This window comes from Rosa rugosa, chromosome 6 (genome assembly GCF_958449725.1).
Source record: "Rosa rugosa chromosome 6, drRosRugo1.1, whole genome shotgun sequence".
Classification (NCBI taxonomy): Eukaryota; Viridiplantae; Streptophyta; class Magnoliopsida; order Rosales; family Rosaceae; genus Rosa; species Rosa rugosa.
In genome coordinates this window covers 45046845-45068376 of record NC_084825.1, presented here as the reverse complement: position 1 = coordinate 45068376, position 21532 = coordinate 45046845, and the positions used below count along the sequence as shown (strand labels likewise).

General features: G+C 41.2%; 1 protein-coding gene, 1 long non-coding RNA gene and 1 pseudogene across 2 annotated transcripts; all 3 read right to left on the bottom strand.

Annotated features, from left to right (window-relative positions):
* Nucleotides 1-643: 643 nt before the first annotated feature.
* On the bottom strand, nucleotides 644-3487 carry LOC133718565 (uncharacterized). Its single transcript, XR_009850367.1, has 3 exons — nucleotides 2655-3487; nucleotides 1820-1896; nucleotides 644-889 (listed from the first exon to the last, which is right to left on the bottom strand). It is a non-coding gene; the product is annotated as an uncharacterized LOC133718565 (long non-coding RNA).
* Nucleotides 3488-13844: 10357 nt separating this feature from the next.
* Nucleotides 13845-16415, bottom strand: LOC133716856 (glucan endo-1,3-beta-D-glucosidase 1-like; annotated as a pseudogene).
* A 640-nt stretch (nucleotides 16416-17055) lies between these two features.
* LOC133717270 (THO complex subunit 4B-like) lies at nucleotides 17056-19912 on the bottom strand. The gene is made up of 5 exons (XM_062143951.1): nucleotides 19795-19912; nucleotides 19474-19605; nucleotides 18767-18835; nucleotides 18489-18679; nucleotides 17056-17572 (listed from the first exon to the last, which is right to left on the bottom strand). Exons 1-5 carry the CDS (start codon nucleotides 19837-19839, stop codon nucleotides 17302-17304), a joined length of 708 nt encoding a protein of 235 aa, XP_061999935.1. The 5' UTR covers nucleotides 19840-19912; the 3' UTR covers nucleotides 17056-17301.
* Between the last annotated feature and the right edge of the window lie 1620 nt (nucleotides 19913-21532).

Here is a 21532-nt window from a genome sequence, read left to right as displayed (position 1 = left end):
ATGTAGAAGAATGAGTGTGATATCGTCTTGATTGTCTCGGAAACTTATCTATACCCTCTCCATTTTATAAGATCGCTGATGCATAACTTTGTCGACAAGGCAAAGAATGCAAAACTTCTCCAACGAAGATACCCACCTTCCATAACAGGTAAAATAAATTCAGAAAAGGATGCCCACATTCTAAAATTCGTTCTCTTTTTTCTTTGAGTTGGCCAAAAGAAATGATAAAGAATAATGCTTTTTCTTTCATATTCGCTTTCGTCAGAATTCTTTGAGCAACATGAAGGTCTAGAATTTGGTTTGCCTTTTCCCTGAAGATGTTCTAACATGCTCAAAATTTTGGTAGAAGTTGGCCGGCCCTGTCTGGCATCAACATCTATGCACTTGAGTATATCTGCTTTAGATCTTTCATGGACCCAAATGAACATTTACTTTTCTGCTTTTGGGATGAGGTCTCGAATGAATAATGGAGAGAAAAAGAAGGGTCGACTCTGCTCTTTCAATACTGTTTGTGAGTGACCTGTACCATACAGGAAAAGAAAGGACAGTGGGGGGGAAATGCCAAGATTGGTGCCTCAGCTGCTTGACTCAGCTTCAACCTAGGTGTCACGCCCCGAATTTTGAATAACCAATTCAAATCCGAAACATGAATAAACAATTAATACAAATAACGTTCTGAATTTTTTTCTCACAAACAAACACACCACTCGCCACTCAACACAAAAACTCGAAAACCTCGAGTTAATTATTACAATTCACTCTTACAAAGTAAAATTGCAAAGCTCTAAATGAGCATAACAAACCTCACAATATAATGCTGTAATTCACATAACACTACTCTAAGCAGCCCGATCACCGTCCTGGTTCTCCTGACCTGTAGGATTTCCCGCTACACAATTTGAATAGTGTACCGGGAGTTGCAACAACACAAAACCCGGTAAGCTTTTTACAGCCAGTATGAGTAAACAAGAAAGAACTGTTGATTTTAAATTACAATTCTTATAACTCAACAACACAACCAACAATCTCAACATCCACGACGCAAACGTCAAACCCATTCAATATCACCACTTTGGTCCTATCTCACAACACTATCACCACTTGGGTCCCATCCCATAACACGTTAGAGCTCTAACTGCCTCGTTACCTCTGACACCTTGGCCTAGGGTCAAGCAACGGCAAAAATACTTCGGTTAACACTATAACCGTCGCGCTTTGGACATCCCCGTCCTCAGCACCATATACTTCGGTTAATAATAAACCGTCGCGCTTTGGACATCCCCGTCCTCAGCACACAACTTCGGTTAATAATAAACCGTCGCACCTTGGACATCCCCGTCCTCAGTACACAAACACTCCGGTTATCCTTAACCGTCGAACTTCGGACACCTCATCCTCAGAACCCTACATTCTCTGACTCTATACATCCTCCAATGTAAATCATGAATATTAACAAGAACTCATCAATCATGTTCATCACATATAAATATGGTAAGTCACATGTCAATTTATAATAATTTAATCATCTCAATTTCACACTCTTCAATGTCACGCCATTCACATATAATCACGTAAATATATATATACGTAATTATCCGCTCAGGGATAATCACTAATACCAACTATAGTTCACACAAGAAAATCGTGAAATTCATTTTGTATAATTAAAATCATTTTACTTACCTATGGACCGTAATTGATCAAGTCCATATGATTTTAAAACAAATATTTATTCCATAAATATTTTCACGCAATTACGACAAAATAAGGTAATTAAATTTATTCGGTTCGTAATATGAACCACGTGAGGTTTACTCACCTCGATAATCCCGCTGCGTCTTCAATTCAGCTCAAAATACGATCCACAATCGTCCACCAACTCAAACCGTCAATAACCTAATCCAATAATGATCTTAACTTAGCCAACAACTCATAAATGTAATTAAACGACGATCCAACGGTCAGATCTGAATATAATGATGATCCAACGGTCGGATTCAAATTAAACGATGATCCAACGGTCGGATCTGAATTTAATGATGATCCAACGGTCGGATCCTCACGGATCGCCCTTAGGATCATCCTCCAAAATTATCACGAAGATCCAACGGTCAGATCTTCCTGAATCGCCCTTACTAACATCTCCACAAAATTATATGAAAATCCGACGGTCGGATTCTCACGAATCGCCTTCCGAATAACTATTTCTCAATTATACGAAGATCCAACGGTCGGATCTTCGCCCGTGACCTCACAAAGTCATCGGGACAGTCATACGATCAACATACTAAAATTTGAAGTAAAACCGATGGTCTGATCTTCACAGATCGTAAACCGAAGATAAAACGTAAAAACCGTAAATAGTAACGTAAAAACGTAAATCCACTATTTATCAACTTTTTCTAACATGACCATGTTATATATCAAAACGCTCGTAAGGATGCGTAGATCATCACCTAGATAATAAAAACTCAAAATATGGTCGAATACGCCGCCACAAGCGGCGGTCAGTGGGCGGTCAACGGCGGTCAACGCGGCGGTCAACCACCTCCGATGCAAAAGTCGTCAACTACAAACTTGTTCAAAATGACGAGTTGATCCACTTTCATAACTAGCATGAAGTCTGAAAACGAAAGGAAGTGGTCGGAAATTACCTAGAACAGTCGAGGTGGCCGGAAAATTTCCAGAATCCGGCGAAATTTGCAGAATCCGGCAAGGCTTGATTTCGACGTCAAAACTTCAATTTCAGGCTTCGATTCCTTCTAGAGAGTTGTTAAGAAACTCAAGACGAACGCATTGGTTCAAGAATCACAGAAAAATATGGTCTGTAGCTCGAGATATACCGATCGAAAGCTTCGGTGGTCGGAAAATTTGCAGAATTTTGCAGAATCCGGCGAGGGCTCCGATCGACGTAAAAACTTCAATTTCAGGCCTCGATGCCTTCTGGAAAGTTGTTCAGATCCTCACTCTGAGTTCACCAGTTCAAGAAACACTCAAAACAACATCCTGTAGCGCGAGATATGTCGATCGAAGCTTTGGTTTTCGATTTGATCGGGTCTGGCTTCCAGCCGCCACCACGAGTAGCGCCGCCGTGCAAGGCCACTTCTGGGAGCTTCAGGACGTTGAGGTGAGCTTGTGGATGGAGTTTGGTGAGGAGTGGTGAATGGTAACTTGAGATATCAAGCTTGAAATCAAAACGGGGGTAAACCGGCCTCGTGCTCCACCGCCGTGTACGGCCCACGAGACGGCGAAAGGCTGTTACCGGCAGCTGCGAAAGGAAGAGGCGAAGCTGTGGAACGTGGTCTGGGTCGATTCGAAGGCCTGTGGAGCGAGAACAAGCTTGGAGAAGGAATGCTCTGTTTTGGTTGCTGGTTTCGGCAGAGAGGGAGAGAGTGAGAGATTTTTCTTTCTTTTCTTCTGGAGCTGGTACACCACCATCTATCAACATGTAGAGTAAAATACAACTAGTGTCGCACTACCTCTCTTAATGCTTGAAACACAAAGAGCACACCTCAATTTTTTTTAAACAAAGTATTTGCCACTATAAATTTGTGATAAAACCAGAAAATTCAATAACTAGTAAGTGGAAGATGAGGTTATTACAATCTACCCCCCTTAAAGGAATTTCGTCCCGAAATTCAAGTACTCAACTCCCCAAAGAGCTGTGGATACTTCACTCTCATGTCAGACTCTAACTCCCATGATGCATCGCCCTCGTCATGATGACTCCACAGCACCTTCACAAGATTAACCTCTTTCCTACGAAGCTTCTTCGTAGACCTATCTAAGATACGAACAGGTTCAACCACAAAGGTTACATCCGTGTTTACCTCAATCGTACCATGATCAATTACATGGGACTCATCTCGGACGTACTTCCTGAGCATAGACACATGAAAGACATTGTGTACACCAGACATGCTAACTGGTAAGGCAAGACGATATGCCACTTTCCCAACCCTTTCTAGAATCTCAAAGGGTCCAACATACCTTGGTGCGAGTTTTCCCTTCTTGCCAAATCTCATTACGCCTTTCATAGGTGAGACCTTCAAGAACACGTAATCACCCGTCTTGAACTCAACTGGTCTTCTCTTTAAGTCTGCATAACTCTTCTGTCTACTTTGTGCTATTTGGATCCTATCCCGAATAGTAGTGATCTTCTCTGTAGTCTCCAGAACAAGTGCAGGACCAAAGAGTCCCTTCTCCCCTACTTCTGTCCAACAGATAGGAGTTCTACATGGCCTACCATAAAGAGCCTCATACGGGGCCATGCCGATGCTGGCGTGATAACTGTTGTTGTAGGCAAACTCTATCAATGGTAGGTGATCCGCCCAACTTCCCTTAAAGTCCATCACACAAGCTCTAAGCATATCCTCCATCACCTGATTCACTCTCTCAGTTTGCCCATCTGTCTGTGGATGAAATGCGGTGCTCATAGCTAAAGCTGTGCCCAATGCCTTATGGAATCTACGCCAAAATTCTGAAGTGAAACGAGCATCCCGATCAGAAACAATTGTAACAGGCACACCATGCAGCCTTACTATCTCATTCACGTACAACTTACACAACGCATCCCCTGAGTAAGTTTTTGCCACAGGAAGGAAGTGTGCAGACTTCGTCAATCGGTCCACAATCACCCAAATTGAGTCATAACCTTGCCTGGACCTAGGCAATCCAGTCACAAAGTCCATGGAGATATCTTCCCATTTCCACACCGGAATCGGTAATGGTTGTAGCATCCCTGCAGGCCTCTGATGTTCTGCCTTCACTCGCTGACATGTAAGACACTTCGACACATGTTCCGCCACATCCCTCTTCATTCCATACCACCAAAATTGTCTTCGTAGGTCCATATACATTTTAGTACCACCTGGATGTATCGTGTATCGAGATCTATGAGCTTCCCGCATGACCTCCTCCTTGAGGTTATCAACACTTGGAACATACAATCTTCCTCGAAATCTCAACCCCCCATCTGCTCTAGTAGCCCACTCAGAAGGGCCCTCCACATCAGGATTAGCAGTCATCTCTGCAATCCTCGCCTGGGCAAACTCATCAAGTGTCTGCCCCTGAATGATCCTGGAAATCAAGGTAGACTGTAAGGTCATACTACCGAGAAAGATTTCATGTCCACCTCTTGTGGGCATAAGATCAAATTCGGATGCAGCTTCCAACATGAGCCACTCCTGTACCATAAGCGATGCCATGATTACTCGGGGCTTCCTACTCAAAGCATCTGCCACTACATTGGCCTTTCCAGGATGATACTCCAAAGTGAAATCATAGTCTTTGATGAGCTCCATCCATCTCCTCTGCCTCATGTTCAACTCCTTTTGGGAGAATAGATATTTCAGACTCTTATGATCTGAAAAGAGTTCAAACTTCTCACCATACAGATAGTGTCTCCAAATTTTCAAGGCAAACACCACTGCAGCTAGCTCTAGATCATGAGTGGGGTAATTCCGCTCATGAACCTTCAGTTGTCTAGAGCCATAAGCAACAACACAACCATTCTGCATCAACACACACCCCAAACCCTGATGAGATGCATCACTGTAGATAACTAAACCACCTCTGCTAGTAGGAATAGTCAACACTGGTGCCGTAGTCAACCGGGTTTTCAGCTCGTTGAAAGCCTTCTCACACTCATCCGTCCATACAAACTGAGTGTCCTTCCGTGTCAACTTAGTCAAAGCTGAAGCGATACTAGAAAACCCCTCAATGAAGCGCCTGTAGTAACCTGCTAATCCGAGGAAGCTACGGATCTCTGTAACAGTAGTGGGGCGACTCCAACTCATCACCGCTTCAACCTTCGAAGGGTCCACAGAAACTCCATCCTTCGAAACTACGTGACCAAGGAACTTGACTTCCTTCTGCCAAAAATCGCACTTCTCGAGTTTGGCAAACAATTTCTTTTCTCTTAATGTCTGTAGTATAATTCGCAAATGCTTCTCATGGTCACCAGACGACTTTGAATAAATCAAAATGTCGTCCACGAAAACTACTACAAACTGGTCCAAGTAGGGACTGAACGTGCGGTTCATCAAGTCCATGAATGCTGCTGGTGCATTAGTTAGACCAAAAGGCATGACAAGGAACTCATAATGTCCATACCTAGTTCTGAACGCCGTCTTTGGAATATCCTCATCCTTCACCCTTAACTGGTGATATCCAGATCTCAAGTCAATCTTTGAGAACACAGTAGCCTCTCTAAGCTGATCGAACAAGTCATCAATCCTAGGTAAAGGATACCTGTTCTTGATGGTCACCTTGTTCAGCTGCCGATAATCCACACATAATCGAAGTGAATTATCCTTTTTCTTCACAAACAACACTGGTGCACCCCAAGGAGATACACTAGCCTGTATGAACCCTTGAGTCAGTAATCCATCAATCTGAACCTTCAACTCTTGAAGTTCAGCTGGAGCCATCCGATAGGGTGCTTTCGATACAGGGGCAGTACCTGGTATCACATCAATGGAGAAGTCCATTACCCTTTTTGGAGGTAACCCTGGTATCTCCTTAAACACATCAGCATATTCTGAAACTACAGGAATCCCTGTAATCTCAGAAATACTACTCCCTGACTCAATATGAGCCAAAATCCCTGCCCTCATGGCAACGTCGGACCTCAGACAACGGTAATGAAACACCGGTTGTCCAGGAATACGGAAGGATACAATCATCCTAAAGCAATCAATCAATGCATGGTTCGGGCTCAACCAATCCATACCCAAAATCACATCATATGTGTGATCCGGAATCACAATCAATGATGCAGAGAACTCTCTACCACCTATCCCAATAGGGCAATCATCACAAAACATATCCAGCTCAAGAGACACACCCAGAGGTGATGTAACACATAATGATCTAGTAAGAGGCATGACAATCAATCCCAACACATCCACTACTGAACTAGATATGAAAGAGTGGGAGGCTCCCGTATCAAACAATACTCTAGCAAGATAGTTATAAACAGATAAAGTACCTTCCACCCCAGTGCCTCTCTGACCGATTGCAAAGACTCTAGCTGGTACTGGAGGTAAGAGCCTTTGCTGATTACCCTGTCCTCCAACACGGGATCGAGTACAGTCCTTGGCAAGGTGTCCAGTCTGTCCGCAACGAAAGCATCCCTTAGCCCTGGGTTTAGTGCAAGCCCTAGAGAGATGACCCAACTCATCGCAGTTATAACATCTCACAGGCGCTGCAGCTGCAACTTGTCTGACAGGTACGGCCCGAATAGGAGGAAGAGGAGCTGCTGCTACTCTAGCTGGGGCCTGATGGTGGAACTGAGTCTTTTGTCTCTTCCAGTATCCACCCCTAAAGTCTCTGGATCCACTGTTACCTGCCACTGCCTTTCCCTTTCCCTGAAAATCCCTCTCAGCTGTTTCCTTCTCCTTATGAATCAAGTTCTGTTGCTCAATGATCAGAGCCTTTGCTAGAATTTCCTTCATGACCTTCAGTTCCAAAATGGCCACATCACGCTCAATGGAAGCATTCAACCCCCGCTGAAACTTCTTGGCCAAATCCTCAGCATCCATTGATTTCACAAACCTATATAGTCTAGAGAACTCTGCCTCATACTCTGTCACCGTCATCTTCCCTTGTGTTAGTGAGAGGAACTCCCGTTCCAATTTTTCTCTCACTGAAGCTGGAAAGTACTTCTCTCGGAATAGTCTCACAAAACCATCCCAAGTCAGGGTGGTCACATCAATGGTCTTTTGCATACAATTCCACCACACCCTAGCCTCACCCTTTAGCATGAAAGTGGCTAACTTCCTCTTTTCAATCTCATTACAGTCCATCATCTCGAAATAATTCTCCATATCCTCGACCCATTGATCAGCCACCATGTAATCCATGCTTCCATGAAACTTGGCTGCTCCCAGATGATTAATGTCTCTAGCCAATCTCAACAGACGACCAGGGTCAGCCATTTCACCCATGGGCGGAGTAGGTTGTACACCGATAGAAGACTCTACATCATCATCATAAAGCTCCTCTATGGGACGGAACCTGTCCCTATCACCAGTTCTACCTTCTCTTACACCCCCACCACGACGTCTAGGCCCACCCCTCGGAATTTCCATTACCTAGGAAGCATAGTATGTTTGGTTAATACATGTATAACACTCAACATAGTATAAGTCAATACTAGTCCATATTAACCAAGTCGATACTACAAGAAAAGTATTCACGTTCCTAAGACTACTTAGCGGCCTAAACGACTCCTAACACTCACACATACCCAATGACTTAGCCAATACCGAAGAGCACACGATGGGGATCCGCTGCAGACGGGCCATCACTCGGAAAGTATTGACACATCACCAAATATGCACCTTACGCTCTGATACCAAACTGTCACGCCCCGAATTTTGAATAACCAATTCAAATCCGAAACATGAATAAACAATTAATACAAATAACGTTCTGAATTTTTTTCTCACAAACAAACACACCACTCGCCACTCAACACAAAAACTCGAAAACCTCGAGTTAATTATTACAATTCACTCTTACAAAGTAAAATTGCAAAGCTCTAAATGAGCATAACAAACCTCACAATATAATGCTGTAATTCACATAACACTACTCTAAGCAGCCCGATCACCGTCCTGGTTCTCCTGACCTGTAGGATTTCCCGCTACACAATTTGAATAGTGTACCGGGAGTTGCAACAACACAAAACCCGGTAAGCTTTTTACAGCCAGTATGAGTAAACAAGAAAGAACTGTTGATTTTAAATTACAATTCTTATAACTCAACAACACAACCAACAATCTCAACATCCACGACGCAAACGTCAAACCCATTCAATATCACCACTTTGGTCCTATCTCACAACACTATCACCACTTGGGTCCCATCCCATAACACGTTAGAGCTCTAACTGCCTCGTTACCTCTGACACCTTGGCCTAGGGTCAAGCAACGGCAAAAATACTTCGGTTAACACTATAACCGTCGCGCTTTGGACATCCCCGTCCTCAGCACCATATACTTCGGTTAATAATAAACCGTCGCGCTTTGGACATCCCCGTCCTCAGCACACAACTTCGGTTAATAATAAACCGTCGCACCTTGGACATCCCCGTCCTCAGTACACAAACACTCCGGTTATCCTTAACCGTCGAACTTCGGACACCTCATCCTCAGAACCCTACATTCTCTGACTCTATACATCCTCCAATGTAAATCATGAATATTAACAAGAACTCATCAATCATGTTCATCACATATAAATATGGTAAGTCACATGTCAATTTATAATAATTTAATCATCTCAATTTCACACTCTTCAATGTCACGCCATTCACATATAATCACGTAAATATATATATACGTAATTATCCGCTCAGGGATAATCACTAATACCAACTATAGTTCACACAAGAAAATCGTGAAATTCATTTTGTATAATTAAAATCATTTTACTTACCTATGGACCGTAATTGATCAAGTCCATATGATTTTAAAACAAATATTTATTCCATAAATATTTTCACGCAATTACGACAAAATAAGGTAATTAAATTTATTCGGTTCGTAATATGAACCACGTGAGGTTTACTCACCTCGATAATCCCGCTGCGTCTTCAATTCAGCTCAAAATACGATCCACAATCGTCCACCAACTCAAACCGTCAATAACCTAATCCAATAATGATCTTAACTTAGCCAACAACTCATAAATGTAATTAAACGACGATCCAACGGTCAGATCTGAATATAATGATGATCCAACGGTCGGATTCAAATTAAACGATGATCCAACGGTCGGATCTGAATTTAATGATGATCCAACGGTCGGATCCTCACGGATCGCCCTTAGGATCATCCTCCAAAATTATCACGAAGATCCAACGGTCAGATCTTCCTGAATCGCCCTTACTAACATCTCCACAAAATTATATGAAAATCCGACGGTCGGATTCTCACGAATCGCCTTCCGAATAACTATTTCTCAATTATACGAAGATCCAACGGTCGGATCTTCGCCCGTGACCTCACAAAGTCATCGGGACAGTCATACGATCAACATACTAAAATTTGAAGTAAAACCGATGGTCTGATCTTCACAGATCGTAAACCGAAGATAAAACGTAAAAACCGTAAATAGTAACGTAAAAACGTAAATCCACTATTTATCAACTTTTTCTAACATGACCATGTTATATATCAAAACGCTCGTAAGGATGCGTAGATCATCACCTAGATAATAAAAACTCAAAATATGGTCGAATACGCCGCCACAAGCGGCGGTCAGTGGGCGGTCAACGGCGGTCAACGCGGCGGTCAACCACCTCCGATGCAAAAGTCGTCAACTACAAACTTGTTCAAAATGACGAGTTGATCCACTTTCATAACTAGCATGAAGTCTGAAAACGAAAGGAAGTGGTCGGAAATTACCTAGAACAGTCGAGGTGGCCGGAAAATTTCCAGAATCCGGCGAAATTTGCAGAATCCGGCAAGGCTTGATTTCGACGTCAAAACTTCAATTTCAGGCTTCGATTCCTTCTAGAGAGTTGTTAAGAAACTCAAGACGAACGCATTGGTTCAAGAATCACAGAAAAATATGGTCTGTAGCTCGAGATATACCGATCGAAAGCTTCGGTGGTCGGAAAATTTGCAGAATTTTGCAGAATCCGGCGAGGGCTCCGATCGACGTAAAAACTTCAATTTCAGGCCTCGATGCCTTCTGGAAAGTTGTTCAGATCCTCACTCTGAGTTCACCAGTTCAAGAAACACTCAAAACAACATCCTGTAGCGCGAGATATGTCGATCGAAGCTTTGGTTTTCGATTTGATCGGGTCTGGCTTCCAGCCGCCACCACGAGTAGCGCCGCCGTGCAAGGCCACTTCTGGGAGCTTCAGGACGTTGAGGTGAGCTTGTGGATGGAGTTTGGTGAGGAGTGGTGAATGGTAACTTGAGATATCAAGCTTGAAATCAAAACGGGGGTAAACCGGCCTCGTGCTCCACCGCCGTGTACGGCCCACGAGACGGCGAAAGGCTGTTACCGGCAGCTGCGAAAGGAAGAGGCGAAGCTGTGGAACGTGGTCTGGGTCGATTCGAAGGCCTGTGGAGCGAGAACAAGCTTGGAGAAGGAATGCTCTGTTTTGGTTGCTGGTTTCGGCAGAGAGGGAGAGAGTGAGAGATTTTTCTTTCTTTTCTTCTGGAGCTGGTACACCACCATCTATCAACATGTAGAGTAAAATACAACTAGTGTCGCACTACCTCTCTTAATGCTTGAAACACAAAGAGCACACCTCAATTTTTTTTAAACAAAGTATTTGCCACTATAAATTTGTGATAAAACCAGAAAATTCAATAACTAGTAAGTGGAAGATGAGGTTATTACACTAGGTACACCCAAATAACCAAAAAAAATCACTTAGAAACTCTCTGTAATGCTCGACTATGTTGAAAAATGATGAAAGTCAAGATTACAAATACTAGCAAGCTGCCCTTTGTCTAAAAATTGGTAAAAGATAATGACAAAAAGGATGTTGACATGAAAATGTGTATCTGAAGAAAATACAGTCGCTTGCGATTGCAACTTAGTTAACTCACAGGTGACATGCATACAGTTCCACTCCCATCCATGCCTTACAACTCCAATGCCATTCTCAATACTTTGAGCTTCAATATCAGCTGTACATGTGTATGAGGTGATTTTATTCTGCAATAGATACAAAGTTAGAGGGCTTTGACTATCCTGAAATACAATTAAATAATCAATTCTACAGAAACATAAAGGTTTTCTTGAGCTACTTGCCTTAAGATTTCTTTCAAATTACATAATCTGGAAATTTGCATGCACACAAAATCAATAGTACCTAACGGTAATCATCTTGTCTTGGGGAGTCTAGCCATCACGAATTTGAGGCCTAACATTCCAATTCCCTACAGAAGGGTTGTTGCAATCTTTCTACAAATTTCATGGCCATATAGTGTTGACGGATGACTGATCTGACCAAGAATGTCAGGATGTGGGGGTACTCGATTAGGAGTTGAGTTCAAGCATCTGAGGAAAAAAAAAAAATATCACAATCAACCAGGAAGATTTTCGATGCTGCTTCAAGAACATGTCTCTGCCTGATGCTGATTGTGACCTCCACTGATAGACTTGATATTAATCTTTCAAGAAAACCATCTGATGCAATGCATTATGCTAAATGTATAATGGTTGTATGCAGTCCGAAGAAGCAAATGACCCTGATGTGAACTATCCTCTGGAATAGATACGTGAAGTATGTTTGATGAAACAAATACTGCCCTAGATAGATGAAGGTCTGTTGAAGAAGTCATAGAAGGAAATGGGTCAAAAGGATGGAATCGTGCAAGGGCATCTCCTAAAAGTGCAGTCTGCCAATAGACTTTTAACAGGCTGATGAATAATGTAATGTATAAATACTTACTAAATGCTGACTAGTAATTATGTTTAGCAGATGCATACCATCTTGCATATGAAATTGTCTTAAAAGTTCAATATGAAGGTTCTTCATATCTTCCTGTCAAGACTTCTGAAAGTAATCGACAGTTCCATGTAATGAAGTTTCCCTGCCGTCCATCACTTTTTTTTTTTTTCAATTGGAATGACACAATATTAAGCAGACATTTTTTGGTGTGAGGAAGTGGGATCCAGAAGGTGCAGGAACAATGTAATGAAAAAATTTGTTATTTGTACCTTCATTCCTGGAACAGTCACTGGTTCTGTGGCAATTAATGTATCTGTCTTCGACAACAAGCTAGCCAACAATTCTTCCTTAATGTATCTGTACCAACGAGCTGAAATGAGTGAAGAATTGTTGGCGGACAAACTATAAGGAAGATTCATTCTGTTGATGAAGGAAAATGTAGTGCATATCCTCTCTGCATAAGTAAGAATCTCTAAGGCAGGTTCAAAGATGTTGGTGATTCGATGTTATTCTATCACTCTGTCACAACTGTTTGGAAGTTTATCAAGCTGGAATTACAATCAAATATATATTGATAGATCATTATTCCCATCCTCCACCAAGGTACAACCGAACTACCAAAGAAAGTTCAAAGAAACCTCTGATGCTGGATTTAGTGCTACTCATAATCTAACAGAACAATGTTCAAAAGTCAATAATAATAGACAAAAAAAATGCTCTCTCGTAATTGAATATAAATAAAAAGCGAGTAGACATTTCTCAGAAAATACAGCTGCATGCAGTTCCAACTTGACTCACAAGTAACAGCAGTTCCACTACATCCCTGCAACACCGCACCAGTTATGACAGTAAATCAATAGGTGATTACAAGTACTCACTACAATCATAGTGCAACTAGTTACCAAACTCAGAGACTGCCTACCTAAACCAAGAAAATCTTCTCGATCTCTTTCCTCGCCTCTGCTCTCTAATTCCATTATTGTTGTGGGCGTCACAGAGTGTCCCTTTTTTCAGGGCATCATAAAGTGTGCCAACTATGATTTTTGGACCTGCATGGTTTATTTTTGACTGTAAATAGGTTATTCTTCAGGTAACTGTTGATTGTTGTAAAATGGTTGTTGAGAAATTTTGCTCAGGTAGTGACATTGAAGCGATTGATTTTCTGAGAAAAGTATTGATTTTAGTAACTTTCTTGCAATAATTAACATGAATTGTCAGACTATCATCTGGGAATCGAATGCCAAAATTTTGTTCCTGAAATATCTTTTAGGTTTTTTTTTTTTTTTTTGGTAATAGTTCAAAGTTTTCTTCTTCTGCGAGAGAGACTTCCTTTCTTAGTGGTTTTCTTCTACAAAAAAGGTTATGCATTCACGCTCTTGAGAAATTAACACCAGAAGATTTTACTTCATAATTTAAATTCTCATTCTCTAAAGTGCTCAAGGTTGGGACGAGTATGTAATTTCATGCAAATCTTCTCTCCGATTCGGCCTCCATCTCTTTCCTCACCTCTACTGTGGATCCACCATACCAGATTCGTAAGCGATCGAGTTGCCATCATCGTGACCATTCAAGTTCCGAATCTTCTCCAAAGCACCATTCTTGTCATAAACCCCTTGCAAAGAGTACACAAATCCTTACCATCCTTCCCCAACACACTCTCTACTAAGAGCTGGTTCAGTCCACTTCACAAGTTCCCTAACAGAGCCAACATCAGAGAACAATTCCTCAGTGATAGGTACAATGGGCAGCAGCTGGATTCCAAGCAGGCACTCTCTCCACTGTGCAGGTGCAAACCAAAGATTACTGTCTCTCGTATTAGCCCACAGCACTCCAACCACCCGATTTTCCTTTGTGTAATCTGGTGCATAAATGTTATCTCCCTCTCTTACATGCCACCACATTTGAGCTGGCAATGCTGCAAGCATTGACCCTGTGGCCACAAGATCAGTGTCTCCATATGCTAATCCCAACAATGCAGCTGAGTGGTGAGCATTCACCGCCTCGCTAGTGCTCTCCTGATTCCTGCCATCTCCAAATTCAGTCACCCCTCCCGCCCAAGAATGCAGTTTATACAAATCAAAGCACCTCAACCTTGGATAACTCGAATCTGACCTCCTCTCTAAGTACATAAAATCCGCGGCAAGTGAATAAGCTTGAGGCCTATACTTCATCCCCCATTCCGCGTCAATCTTAGCGAGCACTGAAATGCCATACAGAAATTAAGTAACCCAAGTGATAATGGTGATCATTGTAAACTCCAAACCCGAAATCTGCACCAGAATCCAATGATCCTTGTTTAGTAACAATGCCACCCCATTTAATCTCATACATGAACCCATTCCCACCAAAAGTCCCATCCAAAACCATGTCTCAACTGCATCCCTCAAGTACTTCTCAATCGCCAGAATCACATCAACATAGCCCACCTTCTCAGCAATCAGAGCCAGCCTCGCCGCCCTGGCAACCAATAACTTCCCTAGAAGTACGAAGACTCTGTCGCAACTGGTGTCAAACTCAAACCCTCCACATCTTTGCACAATGCAGCCATGATCTCACTTTTCGACTCTTCCTTAACACCCTTAATCGAATGGCAAGTAACCGAAACAGGCTCTGGCCTCAGCACCCATGAGTCCTCTACAACACCAACAAGCTCACCATCAATGTTCACGGAACCAGGAATTAAATTTGAGGTGTGCTAAATTATGCTTAAAAATTTGGCAGATTCTACTTCGTTTTGATGGTATATCTCAATTGCATAACACTTGTCAAATGATCTAAGAGCTTTAGAAGCACCCAAACCTCTCCACGTATTTTTTCCATTGAGTCCACTATCTATCATGTTTTTCAAGACTGAACTAGTTGAGTTGTACAATTTCATCAAGTTCTTGATAGAATAATACCTTGAACTCCACTGAGTAGCTCCAGCTCTTTGCAAATTGCATGTCTGGTTAGCTCACTTTCCAGTTTCAAGTTCCCCAACAGCAATTTGTTCCACAACTTCAACTTCTTGAATAGATTTTAACTCAGAAACATGCTTAGAAGATGAGTCAACAATATTAATGATCCCTTACATCAACAAAACTAGAAATACCCAAATTCTAACCTAAATCACATTCTAATTTCATCAATTCATACCTCAATAAAGTGGAGAGAATGAGAGCAGAGTGCTGAGGAGAGGAGTGAGTGACTTGGTAGAGAGAGGTGAAAGACCGACGCTGATGTGCAGAGAGAGGTGAGGAGAGGACGACAAAAAAGAGGAGAAAAAGGGGAGAAAAGACAGAAAGGAGGAGAAAAGGTGAGGAGGGGAGTCACATAAGAGGTGAGAAAAGACAGAAAAGAGGAGAGAAGGGGAGAAAAGGTGAGGAGGGGACAACAGACGAGGAGAAAAGGGGAGAAAAAAAGAGAGTTGTTGGCTTGTTGCAGCATATATATATATAATCATTTTTTTTTCTCCAAATGGTTGAGGTGTGCTGCAGCATACCTCAGCCCACCTCTGGTTCCGTGCCAGCTTCAACACCCTCCAAAACAGCCACATTGTCATCATTCTTAAGAAGCTTCACATGTAGAGGATGAGCCAGCATAAGCAAATCCCCAGACCTTTTTGCTTCCCACTTATACTCCAAATTAAACCCATCTCTGAACACAGCCTCACCCGATAGCTGAACCGATCAAGGGAAGCCTCAGATTCTGGGTCCGGCAGCACTGCAACTCTCACAATCCCGGAATACCCAGAAGAAGTGATCACAGACAAGTTGTGGTTAGTCAAATGGATCGGCGAAGAGGTGTAGACCAGACAAGTCTGATCGTTATTAAGCTTGATGGTGTGCTTGGTGTGATCTTGATTCGAAGAGAACAATAGAATGGCGTGGATTGTTGAGAGTGATATTGAGGTCTGGTTCGAAACAGAGCAGGTGAGATATGGGCTTCCCCGGACGAGAAGGAATGTGAGATTGGAGGAAGGGAAGTCGAGGGTGACGCTGAGGTCATCGAAGGGAAGGATATACCATCATCACTGACGGAGGAGTCTGAGTGCCTGAACTTGAAGGATGATTTCAGACTACTTTGGGGTTACATCTTTCATATTTAGGCACTAGTGACTGTTAGAGTTGCTGTACGAATTATGGCGCGCAAATTCAATTTCTATTTGGGCTCTCCATTAAGCCTCGGGTTTGGAAGCCCAAGGCCCAAACTCAACTCCAAATTGTGTTGTTAATTTCTGGTCATCACGCGCAATTGCATAACATGAAAAATACAGAAGAAAATTGAGTTCATCACATTCTTTGTCCATGTGCTTCACCTGTTTAGTTAACTTGGTGTATAGATTTTTCCGTTTTTACTTTTGTCAAATTGATCTATAGGTATTATCTCTACTAATCAATGCGGAGGAAATAGGTGCCGACGTCAACACCAAATGAACGGAAATGACTACATTGATTAACAGGGATAACACATGGATCAAATTGACCGAGTTGAAAACATAAACCAAAGTAGCTAAAGAGTCAAAACACTGGACCAAGAAATGTAATTTCAAACAATTAACACACTAAATATATGCTTAAACTAATAAAAATGATCAATCATAACAGAAGTGACCAGCCAAATATAATAGCAGATGTAGAAATCCCCTTGGATATATATGTTTGATAGCAGATGGCACTGAGGTATCTGTGGTGTCCTTGTTACTAATTGAAGGGATGACTTTGTAACTAACTTCTTTTGCATCCCAGCACAAAAGTGGTACTAAATACCAGACAAACTGTAAGATATAATTCAAGGGAGCAAGAAATGCTAATAGGCAGTGCTCCATATCCATCTATATGTTATATATTACCAGTTTGCCTTCCCTAAACTACCATGTCTGTCATCTAACTGTGATTTCAGTTTACCGGCCTACCTTTTAGGCAGTATTTCTCCAAATCAGCATCCAGATCTTCAAAAGTCACAGTTGTATCTCCATAAAATGTTTTCTTCCTGTTAACAGATTCTGTAATCACATTCTTCCTTTGCTGATTTTCTGCAGTCACATTCTTCCATTGCTGAGATTCTGTAGTAACCTTCGGACCACCATTTCTCACCTGTCCACGGCCTCTTTCAAGTCCAACACCACCATGACCATGAAACGATCCCCTTGAACCAGCTCTTCCTAGCCTGTTCCCCAACAAAACAAGAAAAAGATCATGTTCATGACTATGCCTTTCCTCAGTAATGGCTTTTCCCAGTGAAGTTAAGCCGCGAAAAAAAATAGTGAACACAAGTAAATGCCAACATCAGGAAGACATCAGCTAGCAAAGTTCTACTTAACATGTCTTTTCTTTCCCACTTCTCCAAATCCAAATAATTGTCTGCAAACAACATATAGACTGCATTTTGCAAATGCTAATATCAGTAAATTTTTCATATCTGTGTGAAAGTGTTCACACATTCACATGTAAACTTTCACACACACAATATGTAACAGCCTATACATTATACATACACTCATCAGTCATCACATTTCTTTCACTTTCATTAATAATGTTCTCCCTCTCTTTAGCAGGTTCCTTCAATAGTTTCAGACTGCTATCTCACACAGGTGCTTAATAGAACATTTTTCATAAAAGAGAACAACTATAGCTCAAGTTATTAAAAATGTTATCAATATGCTGCCTTAGAAATACTTTAGCCAATGTATTGGTATAACCATGTTTGTCTACCAGTGAAAACTGGATAAAGTCTGAAATAAAAAAATCATAGATACACAGATGAACCTTGTGGCTTAAAATCACTGGCTTAAGATGATACAAAATAAATTAGTAGGCAACATAGAAACAAATCTTTATGATGAAACTGTGAACAGAACATCAATGAAAGCTCAGACCAAAGTGAAGTGGGACTGATATTTTCCTCATTTAGCTTATTTTCCAAATGCATAGGAAGATCAAGATAACCATTTCAGACCAAATAAATATGACTTCATGCAACTCAACTCAATGGAAAGTCCTATATTTAATTGCAAAGACACAACATAAAGAGAGATCATAATCCCAATTCCCAACACAGAAGCAGAAAGAAAGAAACACCATACCTCTGGAAGACGGGACTTGGATGTTCTTGCAAGAAATTTGTATTTGGAGGCAGAAGCAGAGGAACAGAAGAAACAACATTGAGTCCCACAAGCTTAATTTCCACTTTCTTTCCATCAAGGTGCTGATTGTTATATCTCTCGATTGCTGCTAGAGCATCTGAATGGTGCTTATAGACAACTTCAGCTGTTCCCTGAACAGAAGCAACGCAAACCTTCTAAGCCACAGAAAAGAAAAACATTCTTTAAAGAATTCCATGGATGTCAAGCTGTGAAGATACCTTAGATCTTCCACTTTTATCATAATGGATTGAGTGCCTTTCCAACTCACCAACCTCAGAGAAGAGCAACTGCAGATTGCATTGTAGTTATAACCTTTTCAACTTAAATGCCAAAAGAGTTGTGAAACCAGAAAGTTCAAACAATTACAAGGCACATTTTTTGAGTCTAAAACTGGCCAAACAACATAAAGAAGAATAAGAACAATCACTCATACAAACTGGCTGATTGAGCAGCATTCTATATATACAACTTGACCTTATGAACATATGCACATTCATTTGCCCCACAAACATGTTTACATACACACCCCTACATACATTACAGTGCCCATATCAAAAGAATAACACTATTTCTTTTTAGAAACCCAGACAGGTGATTCAGGGTCACAGATTACAGTGACCATATCAAAAAAGCAAGACACCATTTCTTTTGAAACAGGGGATACAGGGTCGTCTAGTAAAACTCCTACCATGACAAACAGAGTTCATAAAAGATTGCAAACCAAAACTTCAAGTTGGGATCTTTGGCACTCTTTAGTTAAAACCCCAATTCCACTTTGCTTCACTGAATCATATAACCCTCTTTGACAGCTCTGGGAGGACTAAAAAGTCCCCCTCTTTTCCCACATGGATTATACACCACAACACAAACAGAGAAAGGACACAAAAAATAATCAAATTCATGTCAAAAAATATTAAATATTTACCTCTATATCTCTATTGGTAACATCATAGTCCAAGTTAGATATATAAAGCTTGGTGCCTCCCTCTCTGTTCATCGCTTGGCTCAAAGCCAATGGCAGCTCAATCCTTCTGGGTCCAGGCTGTCCTTGCATTTCCTGCATCAAAATCACTAAAACACATCAAACACTAAACCAAAACCTCATATATGCAAACCCTAGACCCTAAAGCCTACGCCTTTTTGGTTCCTGATAGCAGAGGAGAGTGAAAAAAAAATCAAAGAAGCTATGAAAACAACTTAAACCCAAAAAAGTTGAGAATGTGGGGAAGCGTAAACGGTGGCTCACCGGCAGAGTGGGATACGGCGCCGTTCTGTAGGCGTTGCGGTTCATCGGCCGACGAGCGGGGCCTGAGGTGGAGCCTCCACGGCCTCTGCCGCCGAAATGACCGTTATGCCCTCGTGGCTGGTGACGGCGTTGTTGCTTGGATTCGGCGATGAGGGCGTCGAGAGGGAGGTCCAGGCGGTCCTGAGGGAGGGGCATTTTGGGTAAAAAGTAGAGAGAGAGGGAGAGAGGTGAGGGGTTTTGGAGGACAGTGAAGCAGGGTTTTTGGTTTTGCAGAGTCTCTACAGTACGTTTTGGTGGTGAAGAAGAATACTGGCGTGGTTTAAAGGCGGGGAAAGATTTGTCTCATTAGGGACACGTGTCGAACGTAGAAAAATATGTGTTCTTATTTTGCCTTTTATAAAGTCTTTTTGGATCATGTTATTTGAGCAAAATTAGTAATTTCGAGCTTATTGTTTCTATTTTTCAGTTCATAAATCTTATTGTAGTCATTAGTTTTATGAGCTTTTCAGGTGTTTAGTTTTTTTTTTTTTTTTTTTTTTTAAGAAGATGACAAGTGTTTGAAAGCTCATATCATGGTGGTGATGCTTATGTTGTCGTTTGGGTTTGTTCTCAAGTTCCGGACCCAAACAAAGGTCCATTGTTTTTGCTTGATAAAATAGTTTTAATTCACTGTAAATAGCATGTTGGTAAATTGATAATCATGCACACTATATACTTACTGAGTCAATCAACTAGATTTGTATGTTTTGATTCGTTCTGGAGTTGTATCTTATTAGTCATTAGTTTCTTTGTACGAAACTCAAGTTCTTTTAGGTCCCTCCTTTTTGAAAGTTGATGTACTAAATGGTTTAGTTGTTTAACTTTTTTTAGAAGTTGATAGGCATTCAAAAGCTTGTATTTTGACAAGAATGGTGATGTTGCCCCTTGGTGTTTGTTCTCAAACCCCAAACCCAAACAAAGGTCCTTTGTGTTTGTTTGACTATGTAATCATAATGTCACACACACATTTACACACCTATAAATTTACAATTATTTTGTTATAATCGATAGTTGCATTGTATATTCATTAAATCAATGTATATTTTGATTCCCGTTGTATGATGAATTTATAAAGAAAATCTACCACTGCTTAAAATAAGTTTTTTTTTTTAATTATTATTTTTAAGGGAGAATGAGGTGTCAATCCATTAATAGTGAATATGTAAGTAACATTACAAAGAAACAGCTCACCGAACACCCGGGCTACGACAGGATTGAGCCATTTTTAGGTAACCCTAAAGCAACCTAAAAGGCAACATCACTCTGGGAATACGTTCATAAGTAACTAGTAACCTGACACTACTAGGGAAATGTCTGAAACACTCAACAGTAAAACCGCTTACAATAAGTTAGATTTAGACAAAACCCAACTGACCTAAAGACATGTGACATGTTCAATGGAGTTCAGATGATCAAGAAATGAAATAGTAAAATAACTTAGGGACTTTAAAGTAACAAAAGAATAAACCAAGAGCCTAAATCAAATTTACAAAAAAAAAAAACAAGGGATATCATTTTCACTTTTCAATAACACATTTACTACTCAGTATACCAAGAGTAGGTTGTGAATGATTTAGGGTTTACCAAGGGCTTTTTTGCCAGAACAAATTTCAGTCGATTCTCACCAAGGTAGATTCAAAACGAGGAGATTGATTGCGAGTCTAGGTGGGTCCCTCGTGAAAAGCTAAGGGCATAGCAC